The sequence below is a fragment of the Physeter macrocephalus genome, chromosome 9 (genome assembly GCF_002837175.3).
Source record: "Physeter macrocephalus isolate SW-GA chromosome 9, ASM283717v5, whole genome shotgun sequence".
Lineage (NCBI taxonomy): Eukaryota > Metazoa > Chordata > Mammalia > Artiodactyla > Physeteridae > Physeter > Physeter macrocephalus.
The window spans coordinates 5,021,206-5,034,449 of NC_041222.1; the positions used below are offsets into that span (position 1 = coordinate 5,021,206).

The 13,244-nt window shown below is 37.9% G+C and overlaps 1 protein-coding gene across 1 annotated transcript in view; it reads left to right on the plus strand.

The window, feature by feature from the left end:
- The window catches only part of C5 (complement C5), an 80,311-nt gene that overhangs the window by 33,449 nt on the left and 33,618 nt on the right, over positions 1–13,244 (plus strand). The window contains exons 18-22 of the mRNA XM_007123628.3: positions 1,130–1,220; positions 2,692–2,765; positions 3,658–3,797; positions 7,606–7,833; positions 9,020–9,080. Coding sequence (XP_007123690.1) covers positions 1,130–1,220; positions 2,692–2,765; positions 3,658–3,797; positions 7,606–7,833; positions 9,020–9,080 — 594 coding nt within the window. The remainder of the gene's footprint in view (positions 1–1,129; positions 1,221–2,691; positions 2,766–3,657; positions 3,798–7,605; positions 7,834–9,019; positions 9,081–13,244) is intronic.

Consider the following 13,244-nt stretch of genomic DNA (forward strand, 5'->3'; position numbering starts at 1 on the left):
CTTAGGTTGCTTCTGTGTCCTGGCTATTGTAAATAGAGCTGCAATGAACATTTTGGTACATGGCTCTTTTTGAATTATGGTTTTCTCAGGGTATATGCCCAGTAGTGGGATTGCTGGGTCATATGGTAGTTCTATTTGTAGTTTTTTTAAGGAACCTCCATACTGTTCTCCATAGTGGCTGTATCAATTTACAACAGTATGTCTTAAATGTCATCATTCTGAGTGGGTACATTTCTGCAGAAATAAATTCTTGTGGCTATTTACCAAAACCAGGTTATTAGATATATTTAGGTTGTTTTCAGATTTTTGCTTATTACACGCAGTATTTTTTATGAACAATCTAGTACATATCCATTTTTCGTGGTCCAGTTTTTCAACGCTAATCATCTGGGTTGGCATCAGCTGCCTGGAATTCAGCCTGTATAGCTCCCTCCCCTCTGTCCCTTGTTCTAGACAGCTTGGCCTCCCAAATTCCCATGCGTGGTGTTGCAACTCTGCCAGGGTCTGTATGGGTTTCTCTCCCTGCTCTAAAGCCTGTAAACTGCCTCCAGACAGTAAACCTGGATCATTTTAGGGTTCACCCAATCTGTCTCCCTTTTCTCGGGGATCACTGTCCTGGCTCACTTATGCTCTAATATTTGAAAGCTGTGGTGTCTGGTTTTCTAGTTTTCTTAAGGCAGAGGTGTAACTCCAGTCCCTATCAGTGCATCTTGGACAGAAGCAGACATTCTGTCCATTTTTATTAAAGAAAATATAAATAAATTTCTGAGGTAAGGCAGGGAATCATATAAACCTCCCTATTTTACAAAATAAAAACAATTATTGAAATTTTTAAAATGCAAATAACTTTATAGACTAATTAGTATCTTGTATAATTTCCGGAACATGAAACATTTAGCAATTTAAAAAACAAATTATTAAACATATTTTTATGCTTTATTCATTTTGTCAGTGCCACTAATGAGGAAATCCTAAGGCCTTTATTGTTCTATTTTGAAATCACTAAACAAAATGTTTCATTGACCTTTCTGAAAATGCTTAAGCTATTGATTAATGTCCATATTTTAAAATTCAGCTCTAAGTAGAATTTATGTTGTTTTTCCATGATCAAATATACTTTTTCCCCCAGATATAAAGACTCTTTTACCAGTAACCAAACCAGAAATAAGGACTTATTTTCCAGAAAGCTGGTTATGGGAAGTTCATCATGTCCCCAAAAGGTATTATATTTCTTTGACATTTCTCTGAAAAATATGGAAAAATGCAAATATTCTGACCAAAAATCTGGAAACTACCCATTTCCCAATATTTTATTTAAGAGTTAAGATGATACCACCATTGGGTCAAATTTGATTTTACTTCTTTTTTTTTAGCGTGTGATTTCTTCTGATAATTGGTTCCAGGTCATGATTAACTCTTGGGGAAGAAGGGTACCATTCCATTCAACTTCATTCCATTTCAGGTAGCCTTTACCGAGCACAACTGTGTGCTTTACACTGCATTACGCAGCTGTTTTCATCCTGAAATATCTGTAACTACAAAACAAACATTGATTAATAGGGAGAAAGGTTCTTTTCTTGTTAAAATCCTTTATTCAACACATGTTTATAGAATGCCTACTCTGTACCAGGCACTGAAAACAGTGCCCCTTCCCTGAGTGTCATCCTTCCTCAGGTCGGCCAGGGGGTTGGGGGGTGGGGCTCAAAGCACAGACTTTCCAAGGAGCCGTCAAGGCAGTGAGTTCAGGGCCTGACATCCGACTTCTAATGGGTCTCCTGGCCTCTACCCTTGTCCTGACTGATTCCTCCTCCACAGTATTGTCCACTTCATCTGACATTGCCCCTTGGCTAGCATTTCCCCTCGCAGACCTTTCCACCACTGTCCCCCACCCAGTGACTGGATGTATTGCCCCTCTCAATGAACTCTGTTGCACATATCACACAATATAATAATGTCCTGTTTACCTGAGTGTCTTCCACATTAAAATGTAAATACTTCCAGGGCAAGGACTAAATTCAGGTTAGTTTTATATCCAGGACCTGGCATAGGGTCTGGCTTCTAGAGTCACTAAAATAAATTTGTTGAATCAATGTACACTGCCTCTGAACTTTTTAAAAGTTTTATTGGTGCAGTTATTACAGTGAATCGCAATCTATATACTGAACTATTTCTTACTAGACCGTGAACTGCTTGAGAGCAGGACTGTATCTATGAGTGCTGTGCACTCAGTATTTAGTGCTATGCTTGACACAAAGTTGGTGCACAATAGCTGTTTGTTGAATGAGTATAAGCTTGATCTTAATCAGAAATTTTTAGTTATATCAACTTCGTTATGAGCAGTGTTAAGATGCATTAGTATTTTGCTTCCCTACTTCAGAACATACTACACAATAAACATAATTTTTTTCTTTGAATTGTATGTTTTGAATTTGCAATGTTTCAAAGACATCCTTCTGAATTTGAATTCTCATCATACAAGTGAAATATCTAAAAACATGGAATGAGTATAAGAGTTACTGAATAAACTTTTCTTGCTTGATTTTTCTTTAATACCTGATGTGATTTTGTTCTGTTGTGATTTTTTTCTTTCTTCTAAAGTAGTATGAAGCAAGAATTCTGTTAATGCAAGCTGTCAGTTTGGGTTAATCAATGTTCTGCTGTATTTGAATATATCAACATTTTAACTTTCAGAAACCAGTTGCAGTTTGTGCTACCTGATTCTCTAACTACCTGGGAAATTCAAGGTGTTGGCATTTCAAATAGTGGTAAGCAAATTGAAGCTATATACTCACGTAAGGAATGATTTGATTTGGCAAAATGCAGTTTTTTGTTATTGTCTTTTTAGTTTACCCAGGACTTAAGTGGTGTCATTTATTAAAACCTATTTTTAATGTATTACAAAGAGACTTAGATGTGCCCACATCGTGGACTGTATCAGTTTCTTCTTTTGTTCTTCTATTAGCTATCATTTTATAAATACTGATGTGAAGCCCCCATTTTCCTTTGTATTTTCTCAGTGAGTAGAAGATTCAGTAGAGTTAGAGAAAAATATATAATTTCTCTCCTGGACTAGTGCCCTTTTGTGGTGATTTAGTGCAGACACTTTATAAATAACTTCAGGCTTGGCTTGTTTGCTCGCTATATTTTGTTCTTATAAATCTTGGTTTCCACAATCAAAATTTTATGCCCATTAAATGGAACCAATAATGAACATCTAAAAAAGAGATTTGGCTCTTTAGTTAATAAACATTTTCACGCCTTAAATAGAATTAAATATTTGTTGGACAAATGAAGTTTTCTGTTAATACCAATAATTATTGAATGAAGAACAATGATAAAAGAATAGGTCTTAAAAGTTCTTACCACAAGAAAAAAAAATTGTAATATGTGTGGTGGTGGATGTTAACTAGACTTATGTGTACAAATATCGAGTCACGTTGTACACCTGAAGCTAATATATTATACTTCAATTATAGCTCAATTTTTAAAAATCAGTGAGTAGAAAATTCAAGGACATGGGGTGTTAGGGCAGAGAAAAACATCATCTAACTTTCGTTTTTTCCTTGAAGCAAAGCAAATCTGAGACATTTTAGTACTAATAAGGCATTATGGGAATTCCCTAATATGCTTCAACTTTGCTTTCACTTTGGGCTGAAGGTATATGTGTTGCTGATACTCTCAAGGCAAAGGTGTTCAAAAATGTCTTCCTGGAAATGAATATACCATATTCTGTTGTACGAGGGGAACAGATCCAATTGAGTGGAACTGTTTACAACTATAGAACGTCTGGAATTCTGGTAAGTATTATGGTATGTTCAAATAAATGGAAAAAATGAAGATGTCCCTGATTTTCTGAGAATTCTATTAATGGAATTATCACGTACACACACACACAAACTCAACTCAGTGAAGGGAAGAAGAAAAGAAGAAGAGTTAAGATAACTATTCATACAACTCCAATTCAATGAAGAATACAAGTCCTTAAGATAATCAATGTGCTGTGGAGGCTCAGAGAAAGATGAGCTTACGTTTGGTTCATTCATCACCCTGATCTCCTTACCTCTAAAAACCCTTTCCTTTCCTCCATTTTAGCCATTCACACTCTTCACTCTGCAGATCTTGTCTTCCCCCCCCCCGAAAATTTGATTTCAAACATCTCACCAACTGACCACCTCCTACCTATCCTTCTGACTCATTAACCTTGTTACTTTGTAGCTACATTTCTACAGCATCATTGAAACCTCCAGCTCTTTGACTCCATTACTTTTTATTGTTCATTAGCCTTCTTATGCTAAAGTCTTTACTTCACTCCTTGTTCAGGTTAGAATTCATAAGCCATCATTATAGCCTCACTGATTAAAAACATGTCAACTCCCTTGATCCCCTTTTGCTCTGGGGTACACTCTGTGAAAAACTCCAGCCATGGCCAGACCCACCCTTTGTCTTCTTTTTGCCAACACATTTCTAAACAGAGTTATACATTAGGCTGTCTGATTTCACTTGAAAATCACAATCACAAAATTTTATATAGGAACTCAATGCAATCTAAAAATCTAACTCTATTTTTTTTTAAAGCTCTAAGTTTATTCTTAGACATGAGTATTTCAGTGGTCTCCAAAAATTTCTCTTACAGCTCCCTAAATCTTTTTGGAAAAACTAAGTACCCCATTGGCACATTTTTTTTTTTTTTTTTTTTTTTTTTTGTGGTACGCGGGCCTCTCACTGCTGTGGCCTCTCCCGTTGCGGAGCACAGGCTCCGGACGCGCAGGCTCAGCGGCCATGGCTCACGGGCCCAGCCACTCTGCGGCATGTGGGATCTTCCCGGACCGGGGCACGAACCCGTGTTCCCTGCATCGGCAGGCGGACTCTCATCCACTGCGCCACCAGGGAAGCCCTCCATTGGTACATTTTTAAATTGGCATCTAAAATTTTTCATCATAAATTCAAAAAAATATGCAAATTTATAACTTCGGGAACACTTGAGTATTGATATTTTAAAAATAAAACTGTTATATCAAACTTTTAAAGGTATACAGCAGAATCTAAATACCATAGCAATCCATTTAAAAATACCCAAATAAACTCTTGTTAACAACAAATTATATACCATTCCTTTTATCTGTGAACTCATATTTCCATTCCACTCTCCTAGTGTTATATACTTTACACTTGAATGTTTTCTATAGATTACTCTCTCATACTTTGATGCAACAAAAATATGTACATACACTGAAATTGAATTATTTTTAAGTTTTATGATTTTAAGACTCTGTCAAATAATTGCTTGCTGATCTAGTTAAAAATGTATTCAGGTTTTGATAGGTATTATCCTGAATTTATAAATTACTGTAAGGGAAACTGACTTGTCTACAATATTGAATTTTTTACATCTCTTCATTCTTTTGCTTTATGTACTAGATCAGGGGTCAGCAATCTATGGCTCATGGGCCAAAACTGGTCTGCTCCCTCTTCTTTTATGGTCTATAAGATAAGAATGTTTTTCACATTTCTAAAAAGTTGAGGGGGAGAAGTAGAAGAAGAATATTTCATGGCACATGAAAATTATATGAAATTCAAATTTCAGTGTCCATAAATAAAGTTTAAAGCCACACCCATTGTGTAGGTATTATCCATGGCAGAGTTGAGTAGTTGTGACATAGACCGTATGTAGTGCTTTCATTGCATTGCACTACTGCTCAGAGCACCACAAAGTGCAATGACATGATTATAATTAGACAGTGTTTTAAGTGTCACACATCTCATGGTACTGCCATATTTTATTTAATTTTTAAATTATCAGTGCAGTATTCATCATATCAAAACAAGAAACAAGAACATCTGAGATATCTCAGGGTAATTACCAATTAATTACCTTTCCTCTTGAGTACAGATCACACTTTCCTATTTCTTTACATCTAGTAACTTTGCATTGACCCTTGGACTTTGTTAATGAAATGTTACAGAGACTCTGGATTCTATTACGATCCTCTGAAGAGCTTTCATCTTGGTTTGTGTGTTTTAGCAGGCAGTTGGCTGAATCAGTCTCAAACTTTGAAATCTCAGTTCAGTTCCGTTAGCCTTAGCTGGGATGCTTAGAGTCTGTGTTGTGCGTAGTTCAAGGGTTGCCCAGGTTTGAGCAAAGTTTATACGCTGAACCCGGAGGTCCTTCACTTTTCCACTGTGGTGGCTGTGCCATACTCTGTCCCCTGGTTCTTTAAGCCAATAAGATGGCAGGTTCTACTGGAGGTTTAGCTACTCCTTAAGGGACTAATGGTGACTGCCCTCAGGTTAAAACTGTAAAAAAAATAGGACCCTCACAACAGTGTCCCTCCTTTCTTCTGAGTGTCACTTTCTCTTCCAATCTCTAGTGCCTTCAGGTAGTTTTTTTTTTAATATGTATTTTATCTAGAGCTTATAGTTATTATTTGCAGAAGAGTTATCCAAGTAGGAGCTACTTGCCTATTTCTGAAAGCAGAACGACTGCCAGAGTTTTTGGTTTTGGGGTTTTTGGGTTTTTTTTTTTTTTGATGTTTGATATCAGTTTCAAAAGTTGCTTTCTATCTCAATTTACTAAGAGTTTTTATAATGAATTCATGTTGAATTTGATCAAATCACTCTTCTGTATCTATCCTCACCTCTCCTACCCCAGCTCTCCAGGGGGAATCATTGGCCTCAGGTGACCCAAAAGTCTTCTTCAACTCCTGCCTCACCCACCCTAGTTGTTGTGTTTCCCAAGAAGATAGTTAAGAGGGAAAAGGAGCTTGCCATTTTTGAGAAATTCCGCAAAATTAGTTGTTGAATGTTGTTACTCTTCCTTGTTTACCTGCTTGATTTATTCCGGATCTTACAGATTTATTATTTTGGGTATAGTTCTGTCAGTTCACTAGATTTTGGAGAGGAGATGAAAAATATTCACTGTTTGAGCCAGAAGTCAGTAGGTATCATTATTATCCCCATTACAAAGATGAAGAAATGGAGGGTCATGCAATGTGCTCTTGTCACACAGGAAGTGGCAGAGCCAAGATTTGAACCTAGGTCTTTCTGGAGCCAGAGTCTGGCTGTAAAATGGGGTACAAGTGGGAAGTTAATAAGAGGTAAGATTGGAAAAGTTGGTCGGGGGCATGTTAGGCAGGACCTTAAATGACAAGAGATGGAGTTTCCAGTCTTTCATAAAACCATTTATTGAATACCAAAGGCTGAGCTATAAGAGACAAAGATGAGTAAGATACACAGAGTGCCTGAGCCTGGGCCTCCACTGCCTAAAATGTAAACATGTAAAGAGACAGTGTAACAAATGCTATCATGACAACATGAACAAGGAACTTCAGTAGTGTTGTACCCGATTTAGTAGGTAACAGTCTAAGGAAGGTTAGATGTTTCTGAGCCAGTGCTGAGCTTTCTAGACATCCTGTCACATTGCTAAGCTCTATGGCAACTGGTTTGTGTGTTTTAGAAAATCTGAAATGAGCTTTCTCTACAGCCTTGGAATCTAAGGGATTATTTAACGAGTACCAGGGGAGAGTTTTTGTCCAGACGAATGTAATCAGGGCGTGCTTTCCTCATCATAAAATGTTTTGAAATAATTGTTCACTGGTGATATTTCAGTTCTGTGTTAAAATGTCTCCTGTGGAGGGAATCTGTTCATCGGGAAGCCCAGACATTGACCCTCAGGGGAAAAGTTCCTCCAAATGTCTGCACCAGAGAATAGAGGGCTCCTCCAGCCACTTGGTGACCTTCAGCGTGCTTCCTCTGGAAATCGGCCTCCACAACATCAGCTTCTCACTGGAGACTTCTGTTGGAAGCGAAATCTTAATAAAAACATTACGAGTGGTGGTAAGAAAATATGCTTTTTAAAAATTCTTTCAAAAACACTTTTTTCTTTCTGAAAAAAAAAAGTTATCAGCAACTCATGCCTAAGTGATTCAGAAAGAGACACACAGAGAGAAAAATGATAACACAAACATAACAAAATGTTAACATTTGGGGGAATCTGGGTGGGGGTTATCTCAGATATTTTTGGACTATTCTTATAACTTTTCTTTAAGCCTGAAATTATGTTTTTAAAGTTTAAATAAAATAATGATACTTGCTCATTGTAGAAAGCATAGAATACTGAAAAACCACAGAGAAGAAAATTAAAACCACCAAAAACCCCTACAACCAGAGATACCCAATTTTAACATTTTGGTATATAGTTTTCTGGAGTATTTTTTTTCCCCCAACACATTCAGAAAATGTTTTGAAATCTGTGCCAGACATTATGCTAAGTACTGGAGCTACAGCAATAAATAAGATAGGATCCATGCATTTATAGTTTAGAATTTATAGGCTAGAAAATTTTCCATTTTGTAAATGAGTAAACAGGCCAAAAAAGGAAGAAAACTATCATTTCTTAAGTACTGTTTACCCACACAGTCTGTTGAGTGTTTTCATGTTATCTTTTTAAGATTAAGATTCTTGGCAAGAATGTTAATGACAGAACTGGGTCTTCCGAGGTCTTCATTCTCTGAGTTCTGTTTTCAGCCATGAAATTCACTTCAGTAAACATGTATTGACTTATTTTGTGCAAGGCACATTCTATTTTCTATACATCTTTGCATGGTGGTTCCATGCACAGATTCTGGAGCCACACTGCCTGAGTTTGAATCCTGGCTCCACTACTTCCTAGCAGTGTGACATGGATAAGTTTCTTGATCTCTCTGGGTGTCAGTTTCCTCGTATGTCACATGGGAGCACTACTCCACAGAGTATTTTTGAGGTTAAATGAGCTAATACATACAAAGCACTTAGATCAGTTACCTGGCTTATAATAACTTCTATTTAAGTGTTTGCTCTGATCATCATGCAAATAGCCAGAAAATCTTATTCCTGGAGGTAGGCATATAAGTATTTAAACATACTTTGCCTTCTCCAAAAAAAAAGGATTTTTTAATTGGAAAAGTAGTCAAGTTGATTCAAGCATTCAGGTCATATAAATTTAATTATGTTCTTAACTGAATGATTTTTGCCTTTATTTTAGCCGGAAGGTGTCAAAAGGGAAAGTTATGCTGGCACGACTCTGGACCCAAAGGGTATCTACGGTAGGCAAAATGAGTTTGTATTTTATATGTTGTCTTTTGCCCTAGAGAGATGTGTAACCTGAGACACTATTTTTAAAAATGTTAATTGTTTAGAATCAGAAGTATCCACTTCTTAGTTCACTGCCATTTTTTTTTTTTTTTTTTTTTTTTTTTTTGCGGTACGCGGGCCTCTCACTGCTGTGGCCTCTCCCGTTGCGGAGCACAGGCTCCTGACGCGCAGTCCCAGCGGCCACGGCTCACCGGCCCAGCCGCTCCGCGGCATGCGGGATCCTCCCGGACCGGGGCACGAACCCGTGTCCCCTGCACTGGCAGGCGGGCTCTCAACCACTGTGCCACCAGGGAAGCCCGTTCACTGCCATTTTTGATAGCATGTGTTATAATCTGGATGGGTTTAGAACAAAGAAAAATAATCCCATTAGGTTTTTGTTTGTTTTGCCGCATGGCGTGGTTCGGGATCTTATTTCCCCACCAGGGATCGAACCCAGGCAGTGAAAGTACCAAGCCCTAACCACTGGACCGCCAGGGAATTCCCAGAGTAACCCCATTAGTTTTAAATACAAAGCATTGAAATAGTAATCATTGCATGACTTCCCTTATATATTAGTCATTTTACCATTCTATCCATCACAATAATAAGTTATGATATTTTCTTATAGAACCATCAGTCCAAAGAACACCTAAGAAAAAGTCATTTACATTCTTATCTAACATGCATTATTTGAAAACACAATAATGCTAATAAATTACGTAACAAAGCCATTCCTCATTGTTCCTGCTTCCTTGCTTTTCCTCCAGTTGAGATATTCTGAATCTTCCTTTATTTTTTGAATCTTCTTAAAGTTAGAATTATGCAAACATTTGAGCACTTCATCAAGGCCTAAATACCTATGTATTTATGAAATTTAGAATGTTTTCAGTTAACAATTCTTTTCACCAAAAAAAGACAGACTACTGTAGTTCTTATTAAATGGTTGAAATTTACCTTATTGTTGCATTGTATCATTCTTCTTTTCTTTCAGTGATACAGCAATGGAAAAAAAAAAGTTTCCTTACAAATCAAGACCACTATACTCACAGTGCTATTTCCTCTCGGAAAGCAAAGAATTAATATTTACATTTCTAATCAGCTGAGTCCCATAAACTGAATAAGGATGACTTCATGCAAACTTTTTTCTCTAATTTTATCTTCACACAGACCTCCTCCCATCCTGTGAAGGATATATTGGGAGATATGTGACAAATTCTGAGGTTTTGGCCTCATGCAGTCACATCACACCTCAGAGCCACTGCTTCCTTTGTCTTCTCTTTCTCTTGCCCCTTATGCCTGCTATACTAACATTATTGCAAACAGCTTTCCAAAACAGCCCTGTCTTACCCAACCCAGGTGTGAAAATCAGGCCCACAAGATGGCAATGATCTTTTATCGGGGAATAGATCTCTCCATCAAAAATCTTGGTTAAAAAAAAAGAATGTATGCCTCTCTCCAATCTTGTCATATGACTTTTTTCCCTATCATTTTAGACAACTTAGATTCAGGCAGCTTTGTTACTTTCCAGAGTGCTAAATTGGGTAAAGATGACAACCAATTCTGTCCAGTTTATTTCAGAGATTTTATTAAATACTTCCAATCTGTGTATATTGGAATTGCTATACCGCTATGATACTTTACAGAGTTTTTTTTAAAAGGCTACAAAAACATATTTGGAAAAGTAAACAGACAATAATGTTAGAGGAAATCTGAGAAAAATATCAGTGAGGGAGAATGAGGTATCAGAACAAATTGTAAAGTAATAGTAATTAAAATTATGTGACATCAGTTTAAAAAGAGACTAAACACAGAAACTCAATACACAAGACTAGCCCTAGCCTTTGGTTCCTGCTTTCTCTGCCTGACAAGCTCTCTCCCCCAATTCTTCTCAAATCTCAGATGCAGAGAGTTCAGCTCCTCACCCACCTCAGTTCTCAGCACAGCATCATCATTGGTTTGGGCAGGCCCCTCTCAAGTTTTATTTTCTCTCCTCATGCCTGACCTCCACTCCCATTTCCCTTCCTTCAAATGCCCCCAATCTAATATGCTTGAAATATGTCTTAGAGTATGGAGGAAAGGTTGTTTTGTGTGTGTATGTTTTTTTAACCTATAAAAGGTATTGTGCTATAGGTCCTGTTCTAGCTCTTAAGTTTTTAAACACAATACTCTGTTTTAAACAAATATTTCTATTGCTATACATGCATTTAATTCACTGCTTCTACACAGTATTTTAGAGTATATTCTGTTACCAAACTCAGGTTCGGCTGCTTGCCACACAAAAGGCAATAATTTGAGAGGCAAATGTCAATAGAAAGGAAAGATGCTTTAATCAGAGAAGCCGGCAATCTGGGGAGAAGGTAGACTCGCATCCCAAGGCCAACTCCAAAGTTTCTGCTCAGGCATTACAGTTTTTAAAGGAGAAAGGGGAAGAATCTCGGTGAATCATCTAGGCAGGAGGTTGAATTCTGCATCAGTCTCCATTGTGTGCAGACTGGCTGACTCTTCAGATGTTATCTTGCCCACGTGATTTGCCTGCAGGATTTCTAAAGGGGCTGTTGGGGGTAGAGAGCTAGTCATTCTTTCTTTCTTTCTTTATTTTTGGCTGCATTGGGTCTTTGTGGCTGTGTGGTGGGCTTTCTCTAGTTGCGGTGAGCAGGGGCTACTCTTGGTTGTGGTGCGCGGGCTTCTCATTTCAGTGGCTTCTCTTGTTGTGGAGCACGGGCTCAAAGTGCGCGGGCTCCAGTAGGTGTGGCACGCAGGTTCAGTAGTTGTGGCTCACGGGCTTAGCTGCTCCGTGGCATGTGGGTCTTCCCGGACCACGGATCGAATCTGTGTCCCCTGCATTGGCAGGCAGATTCTTAACCACTGCGCCACCAGGCAAGCCCTTTTTTTAAAAAAAAAATTTATTTTATATTGGAGTATAGTTGATTAACAATGTTGTGTTAGTTTTGGATGTTCAGCAAAGTGATTCATTTATATGTATACATGCATCTATTTTTTTTCAAATTCTTTTCCCATTTAGGTTATTAAAGAATATTGAGCAGAGTTCCCTGTAGAGCTAGTCATTCTTTAACTGCTTAATTCTTCATTTTTGCTTCTTTTTATCTAGGAAGAGAATCAACAAGTTCTTTGATTCTTTGCATGGTGTGCATTCAGGAGAGCATAAGTTAGGAGTTAGGTGAAACTGCCTAGTGATCTCATTCCTATAATTAGGTTCTTTTAAGGTTAGAGAGGGACAGAAATGGGCAAACAGGAAAGGGGCAAAAGAGCTGCTTTCAATTCCCCACTGTCAAACATCATTCCATTTCTATGGGATCAGGGGTGAAGCTCCATCTTCTGTAACTTTCTTCATGCTGACATAGGACACCATATTGTCAGAGTGGAAAATGTCAACATGGGTCTGTAGCATCTTGGCTGACAATTTTAGTTGCCTGCTTACATATATGGGCAGAGCAAGATACAATTATTTTGATGCCCACAAAGATATAGTTTACTATGAGCAATAATGTTAATCCCATTCTCTTGAGGCCAGTTCTTGGAATTGTGCTAGCCATAGATTCAGTACTGCTTAAAATGGAGCAACTAATGTCATGGCTACAGCCTGGTCCTCATGCAGTTAGCTTTTTTCCTCTGGTGGCAGTTACAGTATCTGTAAAACAACTCAGGAATGTGCATCAGACACTCAGTCTGTGACTGTTGTCCTAATCTTTAACTGCTCATTTTTGTACTTGGGGGCCCTGTAGGGTTCTGCTCAGTTCCAATTCCACCACAATTTTACTTACCCATCCCCTAGTGACAGGTTCCTCACTACCATCAATAATGCTGCAACGAACATCCTTATTCATGTCCCTTTACGAATCTGTGTGAGAATTTATCTGGACTATGTTTCTTGGAGTTGAACTGCTGGGTCAAAGGGCATACATATACTGAACATCGTTTACTTCTGTCACATTGCTCTTCAGAATGGCTGTACTGTTTATACCTCCACCAGCACTGCATAAGGATTCTCCTCATTCCACATCCTCACCAACACTTGGTGTTACTAGCCTCTCTAAAATGTGCCATTTTTGAGGGGTATAAAGTGACATCTCATTATTGTTTTAATTTGGATTCTTCTGATTACAGTGATTTCTAAA